This window comes from Amborella trichopoda, chromosome 11, assembly GCF_054954075.1.
Source record: "Amborella trichopoda isolate Santa Cruz 75 chromosome 11, AtrichopodaSantaCruz75HAP2 v2.0, whole genome shotgun sequence".
Lineage (NCBI taxonomy): Eukaryota > Viridiplantae > Streptophyta > Magnoliopsida > Amborellales > Amborellaceae > Amborella > Amborella trichopoda.
The window spans coordinates 24374112-24399608 of NC_142346.1; the positions used below are offsets into that span (position 1 = coordinate 24374112).

Sequence of the window (25497 nt, forward strand, 5' to 3'; positions counted from 1 at the left end):
GTTCATCTCATCTCATCTCCAACTCTTTTACCGGCTGCTATTTCACCTTTACTCCAATAAACGTACTTTCCAAACTTTTATTATTATATGCTTTGCTTTACTTAAAACCCACCCATCGAAATCTCTTCTCTCTTTGGTGTTTGAGCTTCTACTCTTGTTCCCACCCAACTTCCTTGGAAATTGAGAGAAAAAGAGGAAAAGAAAGCAAATTATGAGAGGGGTTTTCATTGCCGGGTCAGAGCAATCATCACATTTTATAAGATAGGGTTTCTATAAGTCGGCCGACTCATATGCGGTCCCCCACTAAAATTTATTTTCTAATTTTTTTTTTAGATTCATCATCTAAGCCAAGATGATCATAAATATGAAAAGAAAAATAACTTTTAAAATAAAAAATATTTTTTTTTTAATTTTTTTATACACCATCCATATCTTATTTATAGACGATACACTTTAGATAACTCCCATCCTTAGGATGGACGTTTATAAGTCAGCGGGGACTTGCGGCCGATAACTCGTGAAACAATTTTCCCATTTTATATATTGGTTACATGGAGTGGTGTTTACTGTGCATTCATCGCTATCACATTATATATAATATCTTACATCTAATATCATCACCATCTATCATGGTTGGACTGTGCTGTGGAGGGTGGGACTGGGACGGTGAGTTATAATGATCATGTGTAGCCCAGGGTCAAATAAATGCACATAGGGAAAACGTTTATCTAGGGCCTTGACCTTCTAGTATAACATTAACGCACACATTGATAATCTATTAGAAAAAGTTGGATATATATATATATATATATATAAAATTAATGTTGAGATAGCTCATTAGCTCATATGAACATATAAGCCCAACGGTCTAGATTGAATATGGGCTGATCTGGCGGTCACGACCTCATTTTGTATTTGTATTTGAATTTTTTTTCTAAAAATCCAAATAATTTGAAATTTCAGGCGTGTGTTATTCAAAAATAGTGGAATTGAATAAAATTATCAAAAAATAATTTTCAAAAAATAAATTGAGCAAAATACCATTGAAAAGTTTTAGGGGTATTGTGGTCAATTTAATTTTACGAATTAGTTTTTAAATATTTTTATTAGGTGCATCTTGATGAGAAGAATGTACGCCTAAAATTTTTAGTTATTTGGATTTGTATAAAAAAAAAATTAAAATTCAAACACGACATGAGGTCGTGACTCATATGTTCATATAAGCTAATAGACTAATCTCAGCATTTTGTTTAGAGATAACAACCCCTCAAAATACAAAGTTTAATGTTAGAATATGTTGTGATAGGTGTATTTATAAAAGAAAATCATTACTTTTTGTTTAGAAAATTATTTTAATAGATAACTTAATCATAAAATAAGTGTAAATTTGAAAATTTCCAAAAGTGCAGTAGTATTTTTGAAGTTAGTATCATAAAACTTTACTTGTAGAATACCTTTGTATGAGAGTATCATTTGATTTTGAGTGATATTTATACATATGCCCTTATTTGAGGAACAATATACTACAAAAAGTAATTAAAAAAAAAACACACTTAGTAACCCCACCATTTATAACTCACTATAACATTAACCTATGTATATTGAAAGATTGAAAATTTTAGATTACCCCATATATATGGGCCAGGTTTAAGATATAGGATTGTTTACAATGAGACCATTTGCCTTTACTATGAAGATGTCGCAATTACTTACAATCATCCAATGTGAAATCTGATAGCTTGGGTGCATCACAAAGTCTGAAAAATTTTATTTTGAAGCTTGAGCTTAATCAATGGAATAAATGTAACCATTTAATTTCACATTCAATGGTCAAGATTAACTGTAACCACTTTGTACCAAAGATAAATGGTCTCATGGTATACTTTTCTTCAAGATATACAGTAAAACAACTAAAGTACATATTTGTATCCTTTAAGAAGATGCAATTTAGTATTAGATGACTTGAAAAATTTATTCCGACTTTAATTATAAGATTTAAAGTTTAAAAAATTGTGCCAGTTAAGCAGATTTATAAACATTTCAAAATCTTGAAAATCGATAATCAGAAAATAAACTATTTTTAGGATTTCAATTCTTCTTTTTTCTATATCCATACATATTAGGGTAGGGCTGGTGAGTAGTTGGGGTGCACGTTCTTTTTACACATGAGAGGTTGGAACTCATGTAAACTCCTATAAATATATATATACATGTGATTTTTTCCGGTCCAAAACGAACTCGACAAACGTTAAGAAAGACTTGGAGATGGAAATAAATGTTATCGCTGCATAAATAAGGGAAAAGTTTATATAGAACCCATGTTCTGAAGAATCAAATTAGAGCCCCCTTAAATTTTTTTTATTAAAAGTGATTGTTTTGATACCTAAATATTATCAAATTGATCATCTCCACATGCATAGACTTGAGAAAAGAAAATAGATTTCAAGATTTAAAAATAATGTATTTTGACCGTCGATTTTAAAGATTTTCATAGATATGCTCGCTTCCACTCTTTTTAAAGCTTTAAATTTTATAATTAAGATAAAAATATATTTTGAAAGTGCCGCAATAAAAACTTGAAACCACATTTCTCAACTTTGAAGGTGAGATTTGCTTTGATTGTTTAGAATACAAACCGCACCCCATAAATAAAAGCGGGGCCAAGTAGAAAAAGATACCACTTGCAAAATCGAAAAGAAAACAAAAAGATACGACTGCAAGCGGTGGAAACAGGATTGATGGGAATTTGATGACAGAGGGAGCCGGCCATCTGCAGGGCCTGTGCCATTCGCATCATACTACTTTCTCTCTCTAACTTGACTATCTCTCTCTAACCGTCTGTTTTCCCTTCTTTCCCATTTCAGCCCGCCATTATCTCTCTCCTCCTTCCCTGTGATCTCCCCTCTTCCTCAAGCTACACATTCTCTCTCTTACTTGATCGCAGGCCTTTCTCTCTCTACAACCGCATCATTTTTCTCTCTCCACTTTATCGCAGGTTTCCTCTCTCTTGTGGCTCTTCTTGAGGGAGTGAGACCTCAATCAGAAGAATTTATCTCTCCCTCTCTTTCTTTGTCACTCTACAATGTCTTCGAGGTCTCAGCGATCTTCGAGCAGTATTTCTCCATTTCGATTGAGAAATAAGCAGCCTTCTTCTGTTAAGAGGCCCGCCACTCCTCCCTCCTCCACCTCTTCTACGCGCCCTCCTCCCCCCTCGAAGTCCTCTGTCTCTCCCTCCACTCCATCTTATGACAAGCTTGAAGTCGGTAAATCCAAGGAGAATGTCACTGTTACTGTTAGATTTCGCCCTCTCAGGTAAAATGCCGTTTCTTATCTCCGCCCCATGTTCCCCCTTTCTTCCTCTCTGTTCCTTACGGGTGCTTTACTTCTGATTAAGCTGTACTCTTTTTGTTGGGTCTTGTTTATTTATTTTGCTGGGGCATTGTTAAATGCTTTTGCTGTGGTTAATGTGTAGCTTGTTTTGGGGTTTGTTTTGTTGGGGCATTTGTGGGTCTTTTCATTCTGATTTTTTTTTTTTACTTTATTATGATTATTTTTTTAATTTTTTGTGTTGTTGGGGCATTTCTTGGAATAGTGCTCGTGAGATAAACAAGGGGGACGAGATCGCCTGGTATGCTGATGGAGACTACACAGTCCAGAATGAGTATAATCCATTGGTAGCATATGGTTTTGGTTGGTAGTCCTTCCCTTCTATCTTCTCTTGCTTGTTTCTTACTTTGTTCTTTGCAATGGGAATTTATACATTGATTTTTACTCAAATTGTCATCGTTAGCATATGAATGATGCATTCTTTCCTTGAAGTTACTATCCTGGTAGGTTTCGGTGATTATTAAGTGGTAAATGTTCCCTTTGTTGCATTCTTGTGAGCCTGAGGATTTTGAACTTCTTTTTTGTTCTCTGTGGCCTTTTGGTTTCCAGCTGGAATACTTCCTACTTGCAATTTTCTGTCGTTCTTGCACCTTGGGAGCTCGAACATGGTCATTTCTCACCAAGAATTCGTTTCATTTGACTTATTTTTTGATGGGTTTTATGCAAAGCTACTGTATGGAACCACCTTGTGGGAGTGAGGTTAATTGTTCGCATTTGAAACACAGTCTGATAGTAAGAGTTGACTACCACCCAAAGTTGTAGCTATGGAGAGCATATCTTTATGGCACTTATGTGGGATTGTCTGGTTCCAGTGGAAATCACCTCCCGTCACTTCTTTATTTTATTAATGCGTGATAAGATCATGTACTGGCTTCTTGATCATCTCAATTTTTAGACTTTGATGCTAGAATTACTTATAGAACACTAGAATTTTGGACTGTTATGTCACTTGGGTTCCACCATTGGATTAAGGTCAATTTGAGCTTTGGGGCAATCCAGGGCCCGGTGGGGTGGGTGGTGTTGTCAGAGATAGCTTGGGCAACGGGTACATGTTCTAGTGTCAGAGATGGTACAGAGTGTCAGATTTCTTATGCCATGAAGAAGATGATTTGACGACACCAAGTGTTTTGAAGAGATAAAATCCAACAGTGTTATACTAATATTCTATTGTATAACATTTAAACTGATATTTCATTTTATGGCAGGTAGGTTAGTTGTTCAACTTGGAACACAATTTGATAGTAAGAGTGACTACCACCCATATGGGGAGTATAATATGCATTCATGGTACTTATCTGGCTGGTCTAGTGGAACTGTCCCCACTTATTTATTTATTGAATGCATAATGAGATCATGTACTGGCTACGAGATAAATTATGTGATCACCTTAGTTTTAGATGTCAATGCTAGAATTGCATCTAGAACACTAAAATTTTGTGTTGTTAAGTTACTTGGGTTCCACTACTGGAGGGAACTCTTAAGTCCAACTTTTATGGGAGCTTTGGGGCTATCCAGGGCGTGATGAGGTGGATGGTGTTGTCAGAGATAGTTCGGGTACAACAGTGTTCTCTTACTTAGGACTTATATTGTACGGATATGGGCGTGTGTTTTAGTCGCAGACATGGGTGCAGAGTGTGAGATTCCTCTTGCCATGAAGAAGACGATTTGGCGACATTGCATATTGTGAAGAGACAACCAAATCCAATAATGTTTTACTGATATTCCATTTTTTGTTGAGTAGCAAGAAAAAAACCCTTATACCTTAATTGGCTGAATCCTTAGATAACTTTCAAAGTGCTATAAATATTTTCAAAGTTTATGTGAGCTTACTCAAAACGAAAAGAGTATCAAATCTCAAGAATGCTGTAATTAATAAACAAGAAGGAGAATCCAGAAGACCATGCGCTGTTACAGGTAATGTCCAGCATGGATATGAAACGAAAATAGAATAATCTATGTAACATAGCTCTGTGCCTGCTGGTTCTGTGATTCTATGACTGCAAAAAGTATGGCTCTGTTACGGGCGTCAAAAAGATCGTACTTCGATTCTGGGACCATTGATAGTGGAAGGAGACTCTTTATATTTGATAACATGGGCCACTGGTGAAAAACAACTTCCATTGAGGATGACATATTATACTTTAGAGAGGGCATGAGATATCTCTTTCCAATATTTCTTCAGAGAGAATTTCTAAAAAAAAAAAAAACCATTTCTTTAGAGAGGCAAATAATGGTGCAATTTTCTGGCCAAAGACTGAGCTCTAAGAGATCACATTGTTAGAAAGTTTACCGTGTCGTGAGGCTATGTGTTCTATGTATTTGTTGTGATCCATGATAGTCTCTCTTTCTCCCTCACTTATGTTACTTGTCTGTACTCGTGAGACAACTTGATATATAAATATATAGCATTTTGTACCCAGTTCAACATCCAAAGTAACAGGCATGGAAAAGTTACTCACTTTCAGGTATTGGTGCATCATGGCTGTTACATGTTAAAACCTAGAATATGTGATATTCTTCCAAAAAAAAAAGAAAGAAGAATATGTTACATTGAAAATCAGGGATGCTCATCAGTGTACATTATTCCCTACAATCTAATGGGTCTGATTGACAACTTATCTACCACGTCTGGCCCCTGATCCTATGTGCATTAAAGTTTTTGTTACCAAATTACAATAATTTTCAAGATACTGTATTTCGCTTTCCAGCAGTGTTAAAATTCACTTCGGAGCCTGTTTCTGCTGTGTTGGGGAAGAGAAGAGCTTCTGTTATTCAGTTGTTTATGAAAACTCTGGATTTCGTCTTAGCGGCCTGCTTTGATTTGAAAAGGAGCGATTTGGGTTTCTGCTTCTTCGTGGGAGGTCCAAGGATTTTTATTTAATCATCATATATAATGATGATAAAATTGGCATCATAGGAAAGAAAATGTAAAAATGATTTTATATGCAATTTCATTGCGTGGTGTTATACAATCTAGTCACAACTTAGAAGTAAACTGTAAAATATGAGCAAATTACCACCATCCAAAATCGACTAAAAATCTAAAATATAACAATTAGAAATCATGAGTTTAATTGTTCACCCCAAAGTGTAATTGGGCACATGATCCAACTTCCTACTATACAAACAAATATTGTAGCCGTGAAACCTTAATTTAGAAGGGTTTATCAAAGTATCAACGATCTTTATTTGAAGTAAGAAGGCAAAATATGTTATCTTACTAAACAAGGGTAAATAAACAATTTCTGTCCAATTTTTTATAGCCGAATCAGCCAAATCAAGTTTTCTTTGTGGAAATAGCCAAAACAGCCTGTAAAATATCCTGAATAGGATATTGTTTGTGGCTTTACTTAGGTGAATAGGCTGAAGCCAAAAGTGTTTTTTTGGGCTGCATTGAAGCGAAACTTCAGCACTGTTTTCCATGAAGACTTCGTTGTTCAGCCCTCATATTATGCTGAGACTTACAATACATGGAAATGGTTGTGGACACAGCTAAAATACCAATTTTTTATGATTTTACATATAATATCAAGGTATCTGACATGGATACGGTGTCCTTTTTAACTATACGTGTATCGTAGGTTGAGACCATTCCCATCCAACCTCAAGTGTTAGAGAATTTTTGGTACACACTCTTTTTTGATAGGTAATAAATATCTCATAGGAAAACAAAGGAAGCTACAAAATGAAGCTATCTTGAACCTGCAGAGGTTTAAAAGCACCAAATTGAAAACCCTCTATGGTGACACCAGTTTTTCTGTACTATCCATTGCCAAATTCATTTCCTATATTTCGTATTATGGTTTACAATTGAAAACTTGTGGAAAAATCACCCTCCATAGGGTTACCTTCCTTCACACTCTGTCATTTTGTAAATGAAGTGACTATCCTATCCATGTCTGTCTACTCAAGTGCCCCCTGCTGTTTTGGCAAACAATACTTCTTCTGTTGGAATTGATGACATCTGATTCTGTGGTTGCCCCTACTTTGCAAGAAATCCCTTCATAACTTGGAAAAGGACTTGTCACCTGACTTTGGCATTGAAAATGAGTCTCACTGCCAGCATTATGTACTTCCATTACTTGCCCCAAGGAACAAACCTTCTCAGGTCTTCAACTTGTCTTTGTTTTGGTCTTCACTGATGCAATATCACCTATCTCCCAAATTTGCCCTTCCTGAGGTTTGGCTCATTGTATTCACTAACTAAACCACATCCTTAGTTTATGTCTCGATATTGTTAATAGATGGAGGTAGGCAAAGAGGGGTCACTGCCTATGTGCTGTCCGTGAGATTGATGTTGACATGTCAACAATACATAGGTCTCCTGTACTCTTTGCTGTAATTTCAGTTTCGTTCATATCATTTTCCACTTGTATTTCTTGCTTACACTTGTATCTCTTGCTTAACTGTTTCTTCACTTTGTCATTTTATATGCTTAGAATCAAGGCAGGTTCATCTATTGCGAATATATTTTATTCCAGGGATTTTACTTTCCTGAAATCCTTGCTTTGCAGATAGAGTGTTTGGTCCAGCGACAACCACTCGTCATGTGTATGATGTTGCTGCTCAGCATGTTGTGAGTGGTGCAATGGAAGGCATTAATGGTAATTAATATTGTTTATGATATGTTGAACTTGTTTGCCACATCTGAGTTGCTTCTCGCTGGTCAATGTATTAGCTATGTCACTTTCATGAGTGTTATGGACAACATGGAAAGGGATGCTACACCCTAAACTACAATACATCATGAATATGTTGTTGTCTTAAGTTGAGATTTAAACAGACATGAGGTTAGTTGATTTACTGGCAAGGTTGTTTGGCAGTTACCAAAAAGGAAAATATTTTTGATGTGATGCTGAAAATTGCTTCTTGTTTTGACTTGGTCTTCAGGTGCATGGATCATGATAGGCTGAAAGACAACCTAGGAAACATAATACTAGATGTTGTTAAAACTTATAGTCAACTCCGAAGTTAAATGAGTGCCTTCAAGGAAAAGGACTGGGACAATGAGTGCTGACTGTTGTGAATGTTTTTATTTGAGAAAAGGTTCATTTTGACTGTTGTGAATGTTTGTTACGACTTTCTTATTTTTACTTTCCTTTTCATCCCATTGGCAGATGCAAAGGCAGTAAAAAAAAGCGTAGAGTGTAAACTCAATTCAGGTCAAGGTGAAGGTGTAGAAAGTGAATTACTGTTTGTGGACGCATGAGATTCTTGGTATTAAGGTTAAAAGAATATGAAAACCATAAAACAATAAGAATCAGAACATTAAGGTATTATACAATTATAAAACTTATATTTCTCCTACTTATGTCCATGAGATGTACATCAATAATGCATTCTAGATTCCATCTTGTAAAGACTGAGCTACTGTTTCATAGTGAAAGTTTCTTAAGCACGCTTAAACCATATAGATATCAAATACTAGCCAGGGATGCTACTTCATCAAAGTTGATGGAGATTGTGAATCCAATCTCATGGACTTGTTTGTGAATAATTGTGAACTAAAACACTAAGATTCATTTTTAACATCGTCAATAATATTATATATCTTATAAGTTCAGGGATTCTGAGTGTTCTCAACATTCTTTCTAAGTTTAAACATTTGAGAAAGAAATTTTATTTGCATCTTCAAATATGCATTGAACCAGGGTTCCTTATTCTAAGTACCCACATTATTGGAGAGAACTTACAATGGCCCATAACACGTTCCTGATTATCAGACTTCAATTTGCATGTGTCATGTTCCCTTTTCCTACTCAATCCAAACTCATCTCAGTAACGTGTATCACTAAGTACCCACATCATTGACTTATATATCCTAACTTAACTTAAAAATTGTAATGACAGTCTACCCCCATGAACAGTACCTATAAACAGTAATTGTGAATAGTTCTCATGAAGTAAATAAAAAAATTAAAAACCTTAGAATTCCTAAACAACTATAAACCCCTAGAAATAAACCTTCAAACTAAAATGATAATATATATCCTCTAAAATTGAATAAAAAAAATAAATAAGAATATTTCAATTGAGGTTTGCTACCTTTGGAAGCTTCTACTTATTTGCTTCAGATAGATTTAGCTGATTTTAATAGTCATATTTCCACTAGGGAATTTGGGTAAATCATGTTTCTTTGTTCCCCTTTAGCTCTTCCATATGAATTGTTCGAGATGTGAAATTGTTTGAAAATTAGTCTTCATGATTTTGTGTTGACAGGATGCCTGTCTTAGTCTCTCATCAAATAACTGGGATACTCCCCATCTATTTTATCTTTTCTGATTGGTAGGATGCTTCCCATTTGTTAAAAGATTTATTGCATGGAGCATTTTTGCCTATGAGTTCTACAATACTGTTAAATTGTATGAAATTGTGTGGCATTCTTATGGAGACATGCATATGCAATTTTTTATTTCAGTTTTTCTAAGATCTAGTTAAATTATTTCATGTTATGGTGACGACAAAAGTTGTTTCTGCAGGCACTGTATTTGCTTATGGTGTTACTAGCAGTGGAAAGACTCATACAATGCATGTGAGTTTCTGGTTTTTCTTCCAATATCCTCAAAACTTTAGATGGTCGATTCCTGAATTTCACAATTAATGTTTTCACTATTGAAGAGAAGGTTCAAGATAAGTTATATATTGTTTTCATGTTCGCTTTACAAAGATATGTGCCTCTTATGAAAAATCAATGTTATCAAGACTGGTCCACAGTTATGGGGGTGCGATCCCTAGGAGATGCTCCTTCTCCGTGGACACAGTTCTGCATTCCCTGAGCTGATCCTCCTTAGAAGATTGCTCCTGTTATATTGGATTTCCATCCCATTTAGCATGAGATCTTGATCCCATTTGGCATGAGATCTCGATCCCATTTGGCAAGGGATATTGATCACATTTAACATGGATCACAGTCCATAGTCATTAGATGTATGATTATAGACATAACAATAGTCACTAACTCACTATACTATGGTAGTGCGTGTGCTCGTCTGTGTGTATCTCTACATGTCGGTTACATGGCTCATATTGATACTCACGATCTCACTCCAACACTCTCCTATTCTAGCTCCTAGTGCTTAAAAATGTGGATTCGGCCGCCCAGGCGCCCGCCTAGAGGCAGGGTGCCTTCACCAAAATTGAAACCCTCCCTCCCCCCCTAAAAAAACATTAAAAACATGTGAGTTCTTAGGGCATAATTTTAAGCCTTAGGGAGTTTTTAGGGCAATTTTAGAGCCCCAAACTCCTTGTGAAATAGACGAAAATGTAATTAAACATTCACATAACAGATTTACAGATACAAGTCTCAAATCAAAACCCTCTTTCCAATATGATAATACTTTAAAAATAACAAAATCAAATTGATGTCGGTCTGTTGGGTCGCCAAAAGGCTTCAAAATCAACTGCTAGAAGCTCCAAATCCACCCATGAACTATTTGCCTTTGTTTTAGGAAGAAATTGAAAAAATAAAAAAGTGATCGATCTTTCGATAAATCTCAATATAGTTGTTTTTGGGGAGTTTTTCTCACCTTAAAAGCCATGGTTTTGGTTTTGGGGGTTTAGAATATCCCTTAAAACCCTTTTCCCCCCTTTTTAGGGGGGAAAAATGACTTTTTTTAACCCTCAACAAGACCCATTTTCCACGTTTTCTCAACTTGTCATGAGGCGGCGCGTAGGCAGGTGCCCAGACTGAAGTGTTTAGGCGGGGCCTTGCCCGCCTAGGCGGACGCTCAGATGCAAGACACATAATGACCTTGCCTTGCAAGCGCCTAGTTGTTTTTAAAAATTTCCACCTAGGCAGCCGCCTAGGCGATTGGGTGGGCGAATATTTGAACATTGCGTGCTCCTACTCCCAACAATCATGGACCAAACCAAAATAGTCGTTTTGATTTTTAGGATCGAGAACCTGACCTTGAGCTGGTCTAATGTGATCACTGAATGTCTACTTGGTTGAAACTATTCAGAACTGAATGGTTTTGAGAGGCAATTTTCAATTTTTATACTTTTCATTACTAATTTACAGACTGATTTGACAAGCGAACTTGGAGGTCAGACCGTTTTTAGGCCAAACTAGTGCGCTCAATGGTTCTATGACTGGCCTTATCTTGATAACATTGTGAAAAATGGAATCATCATCCCTATTTGGGAGATACAATGTCACATCAAACTTTCTTCAAGAAAGGTTGATTATACTTTCATAGGGCTTGTAGATCAAATTTTTGTAGTTTGATATTTTTTTGGATGTATCATATGTAGCTTGATATTGATATAAATTTTTACTCATTGGGGACTTCGTTACCTTCTCAAGAATTTGATTGCATTGGATGATATGAGCAGTTTTTGGTGATGGACAATATGATGGATGTGTGAGTGATTCTTAGGGCTAATTGTGTTAGTTTTCATGTATGCTAAGAAATTTGGATTGCTATCTAGTGGAAAGTGCAATCTATGGTTTATATGACTCTGGTGAGAGATTTGAGAGTTGTCTAAGTGATGCCTGCTTGACAAAGCTTTATAAGTTCTTAAACAATACTCTAGATTGGACTCACTTTAATCTTGTAGAACTTTGAAGAATCTTCAAGAAGACTGAGCTTGTCTTGAAATTGACTTCTTAAAAGTTTGAGTATTTCTCATAGTTACTGGAATCTCTCCATCGACCTCGTGTTTTCAGTTCTGAAATCTGATTCCGCATTTCCGTTAAGGAATCTCCACAGAAACTGTTTTTCGAAACCAAGAAAACTCGACTCCTTAATTTCAGAATCTCTATTCGACACATCTTTAGAAACCATTTTTCGGAACCAACGAAACTCGATTCCTTAATTTCGGAACCTTGATTTAATATATCTTTAGAAACCATTTATCAGAACCGAGGGAACTCAATTTCTTAATTTCGAAATCTCGATCCAACACATATTTAGAAGCTTGAACCCATTAATTATGGGTAGACGTTCCCAAATATATCAAATCTGGATTCTAGCTAGGATTAAATATGGATTCCAAGTCAATTGGTGTAGAAATCTTCCTTCAAATGCTTCTAGTTGTTGCAGGGTTTCATTATTTTACTTGTGCGACCTTGGATGGCCTTTACTTTAAATTTAAAATATAACTAGTAAATACAACACATACAATTAAATTTAAAACCATGGCGTAGACATAATCCTATTTTGTTTTTATAATAATGAAGTCCAAATCACAATTTAGAAATGCTTACCTTTTGTATAATGATCATAAGTTCAATAATCAACACAATCACTTTAAAATTTGGCAAACCTTTTAATAAGAAACATCCAATATAGGTTCTAAAGTTGATGAGGCTCAAGATGTGCTTGTGGCTTCCTTCTTCATAAAAATGAAATCTCTATTTCTGATAGGGGTCGTCAAATGCATTCCATAGTCCACATTATTATAAATCTCGATCTCAAATTGGCATGGATCTTTGATCCATATATTTCAGAAACTTGATTCCAAATATGTTAGAAGCACGATTCGAAACAACAACATATCTCTGTTTCACAGATGTCAGAAACTCGATTCCATAGATGTCGGAAACTCGATTCCGCATATTAATGAATCTTGACTCTTAGAATGTTGATTTCAGGGGGAAGGGAATCTCGATTCCAAGGAGGACAGAATCTCGATTCCATATGTGTATGAAACTTAGATCTATTTTGGTCGAAACACAAATCTCAAAAACTAGGAATCCCATTCCTTGCGATTCCTATTGTACAGACAATGATTCCTAAGGCAGGAATCTTCTAGCCAGCCGCAATTCCACGATTTCAGTTCCTAAAACGATTCGAGTTCCTAGGCGTTTTCAACAACTATGGTATTTCTTCATTTTATTCTATCGAAAACATATTTCTTCAATTCTTTTGCTTAAAGACTCCCCACAAGGTTCAGGCTTTTGCTTGGATCCTTGCCCATGGTAGGCCTTGACAGGTGACAAACTACAGAAGGGTGGTCTCAATTGCCAAATCGCTTTGTCATGTGTATGGAGGAAGAGGAGTTAGCTGACCTTTGTTTCTTCACTGCCAGGCCACATCTTCTCTGCGGGCTGAACTCCTACTTTCCAATCTTTGGTAACTTCACAGATCACTCAACAGCTTCTTGCTGCCTTTATCCCTTTACCCCTGCCAAAAACTGGCTGTCACCTCTGGATAACCTCTGTTTTCGCTTTGTTATGGGTGGTCTGGAATGAGAGATGCACACATATCTTTTGAGCACTCTCAGACCCCACCCACTTCCTTCTCGAGCACCTAAACAATGTTGCAATCTATTGGACTAAGAGATGACTGCTGTGCAGCAACTTGAGATCCTCTATCTTCCTCTCAACTTGAGCTCCTCTATCTATATTTTGCATCTCACTACTAGTCCTCCGACCTCTTGGATCTTGTGGTTCCCACCTACCCCCTTCCCCGGGGGGTCCCCCTTTCAAGCTAAATGTTTGTGGATGCTCCCTAGGAGACCTTGTACCCTCGGGTTTGGGAGTAAGCCTCACAGACCAGAACTCTTAAATTCTGTCGTTCTCAGGGTTCATAGGGAAAACAGGCTCCACCCTGGCAGAAACTGTATCTATTCTAGAAGGCCTCAAATGCACCTTTCGAGCTATCACCAACATAAAATACTTAAATAGTGGAGAGAGACTCCAAGAACGTGATCTCATGAGCTACAAAAAAGGTTCAACCCCCTTGGAGACTGGCACACTTCTTTGATCACTTATTTGCACTTTGTAGCGGTACTCAAGTCACCTTCAACCACACCCCAAGGGAAGCAAATACTTGTTGATAGGTTGGAAAGTAGGGAGACGGCAGGCTTTATGTCCACCCACACACTGGCTTGAGATCTTTTTCCGAATTCTCTCTCATCCTTTCCTAGTCTCTCTCTCCTGTCTCCTGTCTTTCTGCCTACTAATTTATCTCTATCTCTTCTATCCTGTTCACCCTTCCTCTCTGTCAAAACGTCTCATTTCCTTTTCTTCTCTATAACCTCCGCTCTCTCCTAACTTCTACCACCTCTCTTTCTCTCTATTCTCCTCCTTTCACTATTGCCTGCAGTCTACTGCTTGTAGGCTGCTGATGATAGAATGTGATGTTGTTTGGTTTCTTGGTTTGCTCTTTGGAACCCTTTTTGTACTTGAGCCCAGGTTTTGTAGGTAGCCATATTAGGGATTTTGTATAAACTTTATATTGAAAGTGGACAATGTGAACTAACATAGTTTATGTAGTTTGAAAATTTTCTTTTACCAAACCGGCTAGGACACTTACATAAGTCCAAAGATTACAGTAAGAACTCAAATAAACAAATAAAACTCCAAAAATGGATTCTCACTTGCTGTCACTTTAACAACTCTTTATTACATAAATAAAAAATTATGTAGACTTGGTCTTGGGAACAAGAAACATAGAATGCACGTAAACTAAAACGTGCCAAAAGATTACCTCACTTGGACATGATATACCCCACACCAGGTCTCCTCCATGGATGGTGCATGTGATTAAGGTCTTTCTTAGATTTTACAAGTATGGGAAGCTTTGGCTAGAATCCAGATGAGAGCATGTGGAACAACTATGAGACTATCTCCTCAATTTCAATTTGTGGGCCATACCCCTCTAGATCGCTATCAATGGTTGGGGCTTCCCCCGTTCTTTGTCTGAGAGAGAAAGATAGAGGGATGAGAGAGAGAGAGGGTAGCTTGCCACCTTGAGGGGAGAGAGAGAGCTTTAGGTCATAAGGTGTAGAGAGATGACCCCCAATGAGATCTTTTATAGACTTGTGGTTAGGGTTAGGGTTTAGCCATCTTTATAAAAATTTGATCTTGACCATTGATCAAAGTTAACCTGTGGGGTGAGAGATCTTAGCCATACAATCCATAGATCAACCATCATGATCTAATGGAAGGTGCTAAAATATTTTCCTTCGGCTTCCTTAACCTAATCCTGTCAAATATTTAGTGTAGAAAAATATAATGCACTTGTCTTTTATTTCAATTAAATATCTACACACGCTTCTTTTGAAAAGTCAACTAACCTTTATTACAAAACCCTTCCTATTTCATTTCAATCACTTGAAAGGTCCATATTTCAAGCCAACCAAAATAGAAAGAGAGGGAAAGAGGTGGGGCGTGACACCCATCGGGCACTTGTGGGCCCCACACACGCCCCAATGTATGCTACAAACGTGGGGCTCATGGACTATAATGGGGTCCCATGTATTTAAATAATATTAAAATTCATCAAATGGTTTTTAGAAAATAATAAGTATTTTCATTTTCTCTCTAAATAATTGAATACTTGAAAATACAGATAATCTTATTTAAAAATCAATTTTGAAGAAATAAAATATCCAGAGACTTCTAAAAAATGTTTTAATATTCTAAAGATCATTTATAATCAAATTAATTATTTTCAAATTAATTTGATGGGAATCGGATCTAACTTTGTTAAGGAAAATGCAAAAATACTGAGGCACTTTATCTCTACTAATGACCATGTCGCACATTCACTTTCTCAAATTGACCGAGTAGTTTTCATGACTTACAGTCCATCACAGAGGTTCATGATTGCGCGACCAAGGCCAACCAATAGGTGATGGGAACACAATTCTAGTTTATGGACTATAGATTCCCCTTAGGGACAAGCCTAGGTCATACAGACCTATGCGTACATCTTGCAATTGGTGCATGGGGGCTATCTTCTAGCACATGTGTATGTAACACCCTCAATGGTATTCTCTCCCTAGTATGGCTATCATATGTACATACCGTGTGATGGTCTATGATGAGGATTTGACCCTTGTCCCTTCAGGCCTATCAATCACACACAAGGGTCACAAAGTCCCTTGGCTAACTACCCTGGGATCTCTCCGACCTCATAGCCCTTGGTTGTGCTCATAGCCCTTCTTGGTTGTGCTTTATGCCCAAGTATTATAGGGCTTTAGAATTCAACTGGCCTACCTCATCAAGCCTAGTATGAGTCTCGACATCAATATTGCCAACTTCGATCCCTCTGGACCATACTCCTATTGGAGTTTATTGTTCCACTATCATATAATTCATTACATACTCTCGTAAGGCCTTTAAATGACTATATAAACCCAACATAAATTACAATAATATAGTCAACTACTTCTTCAAAAAAAAAAAAAAAAAGAAAGAAAAAACAATTGACTGACCAAGACAACTTGTGTGCTGGTTGGTTGACCTAGCTTGTGACCATGTTTGGTTTGAAAAGCTTTGGTGCAAAATGGAAACTCATTAGGTCCAATTACTTTACTATGAGGTTTGGGTTTGTCTAGGTTTGGAAAGCGGAAACCCATGAGCTGATATATATTTTTTGCTTTTATATTTTATTTTTGGATTTGTGTAGGTAGTTATTTGCTTTGTCTTTAGAGGTTCGATTTTATCAATTACTTTTTGGTCATGTCGTACCAGCCGCCTAGGTGGGGCTTAGGCGGGCACCTTTGGTGTCCTTGCTCCTAGGCTGCTGCCTATGCAGTACCTTTCCTTCATAGGCGGGCACCTAGCGCCTTAGCAAAGGTTGCCCTTTTTTTTTCGTCCATTTAATTATAAATTACTATAATTAATGACCTCCTCTCTCTGATAATTACAATGGCATAAAAAACGAAGGAGGGAAAAGACAAACAAGAAGAAGGGAAAAAAAAATAAAACAAGAGGACAAAAAAAAAAAAAAGAAGAAGGGCAAAAGAGAATTAAACAATAATATTATATGTAAGAGTAATAATCAAGAGGAAAAACCTCCAATTTTTTGTCACTTCAGCAGGCCTTTTCTTATACACGTGTCATTTGCAGCACTACTCTTAGACTTCTTATCATTTACTTGATAATGTAATAAAGTACCATTTTAACCATGAACCATTTTTTTTTATTTTTTTATGAAGTGACTATGAACTATTTTTGATTTCTAAATTTGTCCTCAGTTGAATATTCAATTATTGGATTAGGACAGATTGGTAATTCTGTCATAAATGATATCCTTGGGTGTACAAAGGTCAAACCATGTGTCAGATCATCTAGGACTCTTTAATTTTTTAGTTGACAACTTTTTGGGACAAAAGCATAGTGATTTTCTCATTCATAAGAAATCCTGTGTGTGCAAAAGCCACACAATGTGTCGAGGAGCTTCTTTTTTTTTGTTTTGTGTCGATGAGCATCATTCTGTTTGTGTTGTTTTTGCTGGGAGGGGGGGTGGGCGATTGGTTTGTTTTTCCTTGTTCCTGGGGGCCAGCCTAGCCCCAAAGCGCCAAGTCGGGCACGTTGCTTTCTTAAACATTTGCATCTAGATTGATTTTATGTTATTTGAATGATGCTTCACTGCTTTCCTAGGCTCACCCCTAGGCAAGGGTGGTCTAGAATCTCTTGAGAAATGAATGATAGCACAGAGAAGGAGGAGAGGATTGACAGGGACAGATGCATATTGCACAGGGGAGAAGTGCACTAGGAGGAAGTGTTGCATCCTGATTGGCACAAAAGGGTTGGTTAGGTTCCAATACTGTTGGTTCCTTGGTGATTCCTAATGGAAATTCATCTCTTTGATCATTCATGTATTCAGGCTTCACATAGACGTCTCCTAGATTGCTATGTAGCTCATATTTTCTCTTGTGCGCAATGTTTTGAATTTTTTGATTTTCCATATTTTGCTGATCTACATTAACCTTCCTCTCAAGAACAAGAATGTTTCCCATGTATGATTTGTTGAATTTAATCTTGTAGCCAATTGTTAATTTTCTAAGTTTGAACCCTTCGTAAGAAATGGGAAAAGTCACGAGTTGGAGGCATCATATCTATGTTGCGCATGAAATGTTGCAACAAATCTGTACAAATATTATGGAGTATCAATTTTCATGAACCAATAAAGATTGAAAACTACTGTACAATTATAAATTTGGTTATCTTTTTATCATTTAAATCAACCTTTTATTTCACTCTTCTCCTTGTTCATTATTATCATGTATAGATGTTTTATCATTAACATTGAAGTGTTGTTTTCATTTGGTCATGTGTTAAATGCTGCAAATTCAGGATGTGGAAAGTATACAAAGGACCATTTACTTTTGGTACAAGGAGGTCACAATCGCTCGTGTTTGTCAAATTTCAAATTGGGTGGTTGTAAGAGCGTCGTTGACTAGAATCAAAATTCAAAAAACGTTTCTCGAACTTCATGACAGACACTAAGCCATCCAATTTGACATCTAATGGCTAAAAGTAGTTGTGATGTCCTTGTGCCAAAGATAAATGGTCTCACAGTATACAATCCCTTGAGCAAATGGCAGTATTAACAAGAAGGTTTTGTAGAACCTTATCTGCAAGAACACATCTTGACATCCTGCTGAATTAATAAGGTGCTTATATATCTTGCTCATCGAAAAAGGGAAAAAAAAAAGGCGTTAAGCATAACAAAGCTTTGGCTTGGTAGTGAGATATCTGGTTTGTAGTTGGAGAGGTTTTGGGTTCAAACCTCTCTTGTAAACCAAGCTGAATTACCCAGAAAAAAAGGGAGAGTATGGAGCATTGAGTTATACATTGTCTGTAATACTTTTTTGGGAATGCTTTTCTTGTATTATTGGCATAAGAATTCCCTTCATGTGAATACTCGTGTCATTTTAATCAGTTTTTTATCATTCATTATGTTCTTCTGAGTGTCAAGAATCGTTACACATTTTTATAAGTGAACTTGCAGGGTGAACAAAAGTCACCAGGAATAATCCCATTGGCAGTGAAGGATGTATTTGGCATCATACAGGAGGTCGCTACTTGGTTTTAGTTCCCTTATTACGTGCACAAACAGAATTATGGATATCTTGTTGACTTGATTATGGATATCTTGCTGACTTAATTACTTTTTCTTTTAGACACCTGGAAGGGAGTTTCTTTTGCGTGTTTCATACCTAGAAATATACAATGAGGTCAGTGCATGTTCCTTTACCTATTGGATGTACATATTTGAGCTTTTCATTTCAGTTGCTGGCTGATGATTCTGCATATTGTGGACGTATGATATTTATAAACATTATTAAAGATTGAGATGAGATTTATATGTCACTGTGGGCCTTTTTTTTTTTTTCCTGATGTTTCAGGTATGCTTGTTTCCAAAAAGTTGTATATCTCATGTGACTGCATACTTGTATTTTATTAGATATTGAGTTTATTTTGTTGATCCTTTACCTTTTGGGGGACATTATGGCCTTTTTCAAACTGAAATCGAGGTAGTTGTTATTATTGCCAGAATTCCATCCAATTTCTTTTTCTTCTAAGGAGGTGGAGGGAATAAGATAATGACTACATTCATGGTCTTTAAGTCCAAGCTGGGAGCTCTTCTAATGTGAGGGATACATGGAGCTACTGGATTCCTAGGTCACTTCTGCCACTAATGTTTTCATGCAATGTGCCTCGCTTGCATGACCTAAAGACTCATGAATAGTTTTCTCATCTGAGTCGCATTTATGTTTTTAAGAATTCAATATATCATGTATCTTAGTGCATTTGGACTAAAATTCCTTTTTATTTATCTGTGACGCTATCATACTTAACATGATTCCCCCCCCTATGTTTTTATCTCTTTCCTTGTTGTAGTGGCCATATGACCAAATACAGATGCATCCTTGTTAATTGAGTGAGCTATTCTTTATAGAGGTTGTCTTAGCTTCTCGTTTTGTGAAGATTAAGAATAGATTGTAGAGTGCTTCTTTTGACCAGGAAGAAGGCTTCATTTTGGATGTTTTGATTTTGCGTTAAGTCTTTTGGTTTTTTATCATTAATGGTAATTACTCATTGCTGGAAACAAATTCAGCCTACTCGGAATCATCTAAGTCAACCCAGATCATCCCTTCTTTGAGTAAAATATTTCATTGGGTTCTGCTGAGTTTGACATATTTGTTCTCTGCACTAGATAGGATTCTGCCAAATTTGGCCATAATTTCGTGATGCAGCGCCTACTTGTTTTTGAATGGACTTGTCTCGTGTTTCAATTTTCAAAATTTGCATTCCGGACTTTGCCTGCCCTGTTGATTCGTAGAGATTTTCATCTTTTTCAGTAACATTGCTTCATGAAAATATGAGATGGGTTTGTGTCTGTTCTTAGCAACCGTGCTTCTTGAAGATAGGAGCACAATACACCATAAAGCACAATATATCATACAGGAATTCATCAAAAAAAAAAAATCATACAGGAATCAACAAAAAAGGGAAGCAAAATGTCAAAGATATATTGAGAATGCATGTCAACACCTGAAGGCTGCAATCTTCTCTCTATTAGTGTTTCTTGCCATATCAGCCTTGGCCAAAGGGGACCACATCAGTCTCTCATGTAGTGTTATTATTTCAACAGATAGAAACCAAACGCCATGGAACAAGTGATACTTTCGATTCAACACAATCAGAATAAAGGAGTCCCCTTCACCAAAATTGGGAAAACTGGATTATGCCCTTGAGGAGTGCTCTAGCCTCAACCTTTGTAGCATCACAATTGCCTATGGGATTGGTGAAGGACATTATTGCATGCCTCTATTAGTTCCTATGGATGCCTCCAGACCCCTCTTGGGCAGGATTTGCCCTATGTACAATCATCAAAATTGAGCTTGAAGGATCTTTAGGGACATTTAATCCTGCTTGAAGGTTTGTGAAGAGCTTGAAGGAGCTTCTTTCCTATCTCCAGCTCTCTCCCTGACCTTACTCGTACTTCCTTGAAAGTGTTACGTGGACACTGATATGAGTGTTGTGTTAGTGTTTGTACGTACTAAAGGTGCCTAATGCAATGCGTGGTGTATGAAATGATGACATGTGTACAAAGTCTTAGTGCTCTTCATGCATACAATATTTCAGTGCTTCATATATCCAACATGTCCTTTCTTTTTCACACTCCCACTCAAATTGATGTGGATGATGATGGAGCATCAATTTGCTAACCAAGAAATTGGGTTTGTCATGTGTCTTGGGTTTGGTGAATGTATCTACTATTTGAAGATTAGAAGAAGGCCTAGGCTTTCTAAAAACAAACTAAAGCCTTAACTCAAATCCTCATCCGGAAAGCACTTTCGGCAATGAAAATCTCTATGATGGCTCTAAATCAATTTCCAATACAATAAAATTTGGAACTAAAAAATGGTAAAGATCTTGCGAATCTATGAACACTTATTTTTAAGGCGAAATGGACGGTCTAGATAATTTGTTAATTTGTTACAATGTACACTATTTTTAGAGCTTGTAATCGTATTTTTTTCCACAATCATAATGTTCAAGCCAAGCTGATCGATATAAGCGCTTTCCAATGCTTGAATTGCAATTTTCAATTAGTTATGAGGTGAGGCTTTACTTACTTTGATAGGGCTACAGCCCTATCAAACTGTTTTCCTTTAGAAAAAAAGAAGGTAGATTGATTTTTCCCATTTTAAATGGCTCCCGGATGAAGTGGCAATCAACTTTTATATGTTTGGTTTGTATGTGAAATACTAGATAGAAGCGATTTGAATTGCACTTGTATGGTCACCATAAAGCGGAGTTGGAGCAATGATTAGTACCCTAATTTCACGAAGAATACCCTAAGCGATTACTAAACACGCGGAGGACATTTATTGATACTCAGATTCTGTTGAGGATTCGGAGATGTGATCTTGTTACTTGTGCTTCCTGGATAAGAGGGAATCTCTAAGGAAAACACACCATCCAGTTATGGAGGGTCATGTGTTAGGACATCCTGCCCAATCGGCACCAGTGTATGCTAAGAGTTGCAGTGATGTCCTTTGAAAGAGAAGTCCACGCCCAAGGGTGCCCTGTAAATATGACATTATCCTATGGACAACTGTCCAATCATGTAAAGGTAGGGCTGTCATAAATCGGTTGCCCTTAAGATCAGGTCAAGGTGAGGTAGATAAGACTTTTGACCATTCGTAGATAGATGGATCTTTTATTGGATCCCCACTATTGTGACTCTATTTCGCATTCAGCTTGATCGGTGTGTCGACGCAAGCATCAATTATTCGGGCGAGGTGAATGAGATCTTGGTTATATTCTTTTATGAAAGAGAGATACCTTGGTAAGAATATTGAACTTAGAGGCCCAAAAAACACGTCAATTTACCAAGATCTTTCTTGTAAAAAAATGTAAGGATTTTATGCAACTCTCAAATACCGATAGAATCATTGCTGGAAATGTGAACGTCATCTATATAGACTACCAATATGGCAAGTCCTCTGGCAGTCTTCTTGAGACATCCTACTCGCTGGATGGTTGGTTGGAGTTTTTTAAACGAAGCCCTAGGTCTTTGTTTAATCCCATAGAGTGATCATCTAAGTAGGCAGACATAGTTTGGATTTGAGTGTGGTATCTTGGTGGTGGTAAAAAATTGCTTCTTTAGATTTTCATGTAGAAAGGCATTCTTGACATCCATTTGTAGTATGGGTTGGAGGCGACGACAGCTAGAAGGGTCCTTACTATTGTCATTTACTCACATGGCCAAAAGTTTTGTCATAATCTATGCCATATTATGGCTTGTAGCCTAAGGCAACAACATGAGTGTTATATGTATCTAACGAGCCACCGGATTTTATTTTTATGGAGTATTCCCATTTGCAACCAATTGGGTTGACATTTGGTGGGGCAACGTACCATCCCCCATGTATGGTTTTCTTCTAAGGTGTTTATTTCCTTAGCCATCGGCCATTGCCATCCGCAAACATTCATGTGCAGCACCCTTATAAGAAGTGGGTACATAAATGGATTCTATCAAGGTGAGGAGAGTTTGGGACAGGCCTTATTTATCAGATGGATGAGAAATTCTTGATGAACGACTTAAGGCAATATACGTGGAATCAAATGGTCTACCTGAAGAGGTGTCCTAGGGAGGACGCGTAGGAGTCGGTAGATCACTTCCTCAAATCCATACAAGGTCGAATTTCATTATTCATCAAATGCTCGTATGCCATAGGTCCATGATTAGTAATGTTACATCAACATTAGAGACTACAAACACAAAGTCAACACATGAATCACTCAAGTCATAATTCACAGCAAAGTCAAAATACATAAAGCAGAAAAAAAAAATCAATTGGTAAATAGAATTTGTAACAGATAAACCTGCAAGACTCAAAGCATGACATCACTTCTGAAGATTCGGTCTCCCAATCCAAAGAAATTTCATGAGACTCAAACCAAAACATACGATTGAATATGCGAGAGTTATCCAAAGCCGAACTTCTAAAAATATCACAAAAACGAAAACCAAAAGGGTAAGAAAAACAAATCATAATGCAATTTACACAAAATATGAGACCCTCGTTTAAATATTGTGATACACTATCCTTTCCACAATCAGATCGATATAGGCTTGAATCAATGACCTTTGTTTGTCAAAAGTCCTCTTCTGCAATCACTCCAAACCCCAAAAAGTAGCTTGTAGATTAACATTCGGTTTTGCAAGAAGTCCTTCGATTTTGCAAACTCCAAATATTTTTTTGATCTTGGGAAAAATTTCAAAAATACAAAATTTTGAGATGTTTCTTTCTCAAGAAGGCACAAAAAGGGTTTTGGGACTAGAATGCGCCCCAAAAGTTAACATTTTTGCCCTTGGCTGTGGGCCTTTTTCCAACCTCGGCCTTGTGCATTGAGGTGCTGCCTAGGTGCGTGTCTTAAGGTGGCTGCCTAGGCCGCTCCTGGGCGCCTAGCGAGTGCCTAGTTGCACGTCTGCTTGCGGCGTCCGCCTAGGGCTATACTTTGTGATATTTTCTCTTGCTGCCTAGGCGACCAGGTGGACGAATTTTTAAACATTGCTCTTTTCTCAAGTAAGCCTATCCCCTCATCAAGTACTTTGGCACCTTGCTTCTTCCTGTCAATTAGTACTTTCTGACCTTGGCTTTTGCTCTTATCTAGGCCTAGACTCTGTGCCATCTAATATAACTGGGATCCTGTGGGCAATGACGTGTTCACTCTCAATTCTATTCTATGCTTTCAAACCCATGATCTTCTAGGTGAACATAAACTTGTTGGATGAAGGTGATGCTTTGGCAATCAATAGGAAGATCAGAAATTCGAAGCCATCTTGCCTCCATTTTCTAGATTCTGTTTCCTTGTTGTGTATTCATACCCTATGTCGTCCTCACTCCATCCCTTAGAAAAAGTTATATGGGTAATGTAGATGGAGCATCCCTGCCGAACATAGTTCCAGGACTGCCTGATCACTGAAATACCTGCTTATGTACCGTTAACTTCAGTACCTCTTGTCCTTTGTGCACCTTTACTAGTTTACCTTCCCTGGAGTTGGTTGGACTTCCAAAACTTTCATTCCCTGTTCCTTCCCTATTGTCCTTGGCTAAACAGACCAGCCTTTGTTGGCCTATCTAGTTCAGTTGCCTCTATGACACCGATATAACTATGTTAACCCATAAAATGGTCTATATACCTACAGGAATACCCTTTCATAGTCCTTTGCTACCTTTGGGAAGTCCTGTCTTCCCTTTCGAGGATTTAGATGCTGAGCCCCATATCCTTATTTTTGATCACCTCAACAGGTCGTAAATCCTTCTTTCTTGGTTGGGCAATTGGTCATTGTCCGTTGCCAAAGGAGGTGAACCTTGTGCTAGTGGCTAACCTAACTCCGTAAGAGCTCCATATACCAGTATGCCTGGAGAGGAAAACTTAATGATAACAGAGAATTGAATGGTGATAGGAATCGGAGAACATTTGTATTTAGGGTTTGGTGGCATCAAGCTGAATGTACTTGCATGGGCTTCTTGGACCTCTCCCTATCCGTGGCATCTACAACATGTGTTTGATGAGTACGTCCATCTTTGTAGGTCCAGACAGATCGCTTACCGTTATACACGGAGGTAGGCAAACCATCTTGCAGATGCCCTTGCCAAAGCTGGTGCTCCCAGTGCTTTTTTATGCTAAGGGTGGTTTGTATGTCTTTTGCTTGCTGCCGACCTTTTTGCTTTGTGGGCTAGCTGTGACTTATAGTCCTTTTGTAACCTTCATTTTTTAGTTTCAATACAAAACAGTGAACCTTCTTTCACACACACAATAAAAAAAAAAGACAAAGAATGTGAACTTGAAGACTAGTACCTATAAAAAAAATGTGAACTCAAGCACTAGCGAAACTGAAATCT

At 37.3% G+C, this 25497-nt stretch overlaps 1 protein-coding gene across 24 annotated transcripts in view; it reads left to right on the forward strand.

The window, feature by feature from the left end:
• Positions 1-2598: 2598 nt before the first annotated feature.
• Positions 2599-25497, forward strand: part of LOC18446524 (P-loop containing nucleoside triphosphate hydrolases superfamily protein) — an 83629-nt gene continuing 60730 nt past the window's right edge. For 14 of the 24 annotated variants that reach the window (XR_016044250.1, XR_016044251.1, XR_002283110.2 and 11 more), the window contains exons 1-6: positions 2599-3312; positions 3593-3690; positions 7902-7991; positions 9867-9919; positions 19080-19145; positions 19252-19305. Coding sequence is in view for 4 of the 24 variants with exons in the window: in XM_088851691.1 (XP_088707817.1) it covers positions 3083-3312; positions 3593-3690; positions 7902-7991; positions 9867-9919; positions 19080-19145; positions 19252-19305 (591 nt within the window). In the remaining 20 variants the exon portion in view is untranslated. Of the gene's footprint in view, positions 3313-3592; positions 3691-7901; positions 7992-9866; positions 9920-19079; positions 19146-19251; positions 19306-19625; positions 19754-25497 lie in introns of those variants that run through there. The other 10 variants (XR_016044260.1, XR_016044258.1, XM_088851697.1 and 7 more) reach the window with 3 other exon arrangements.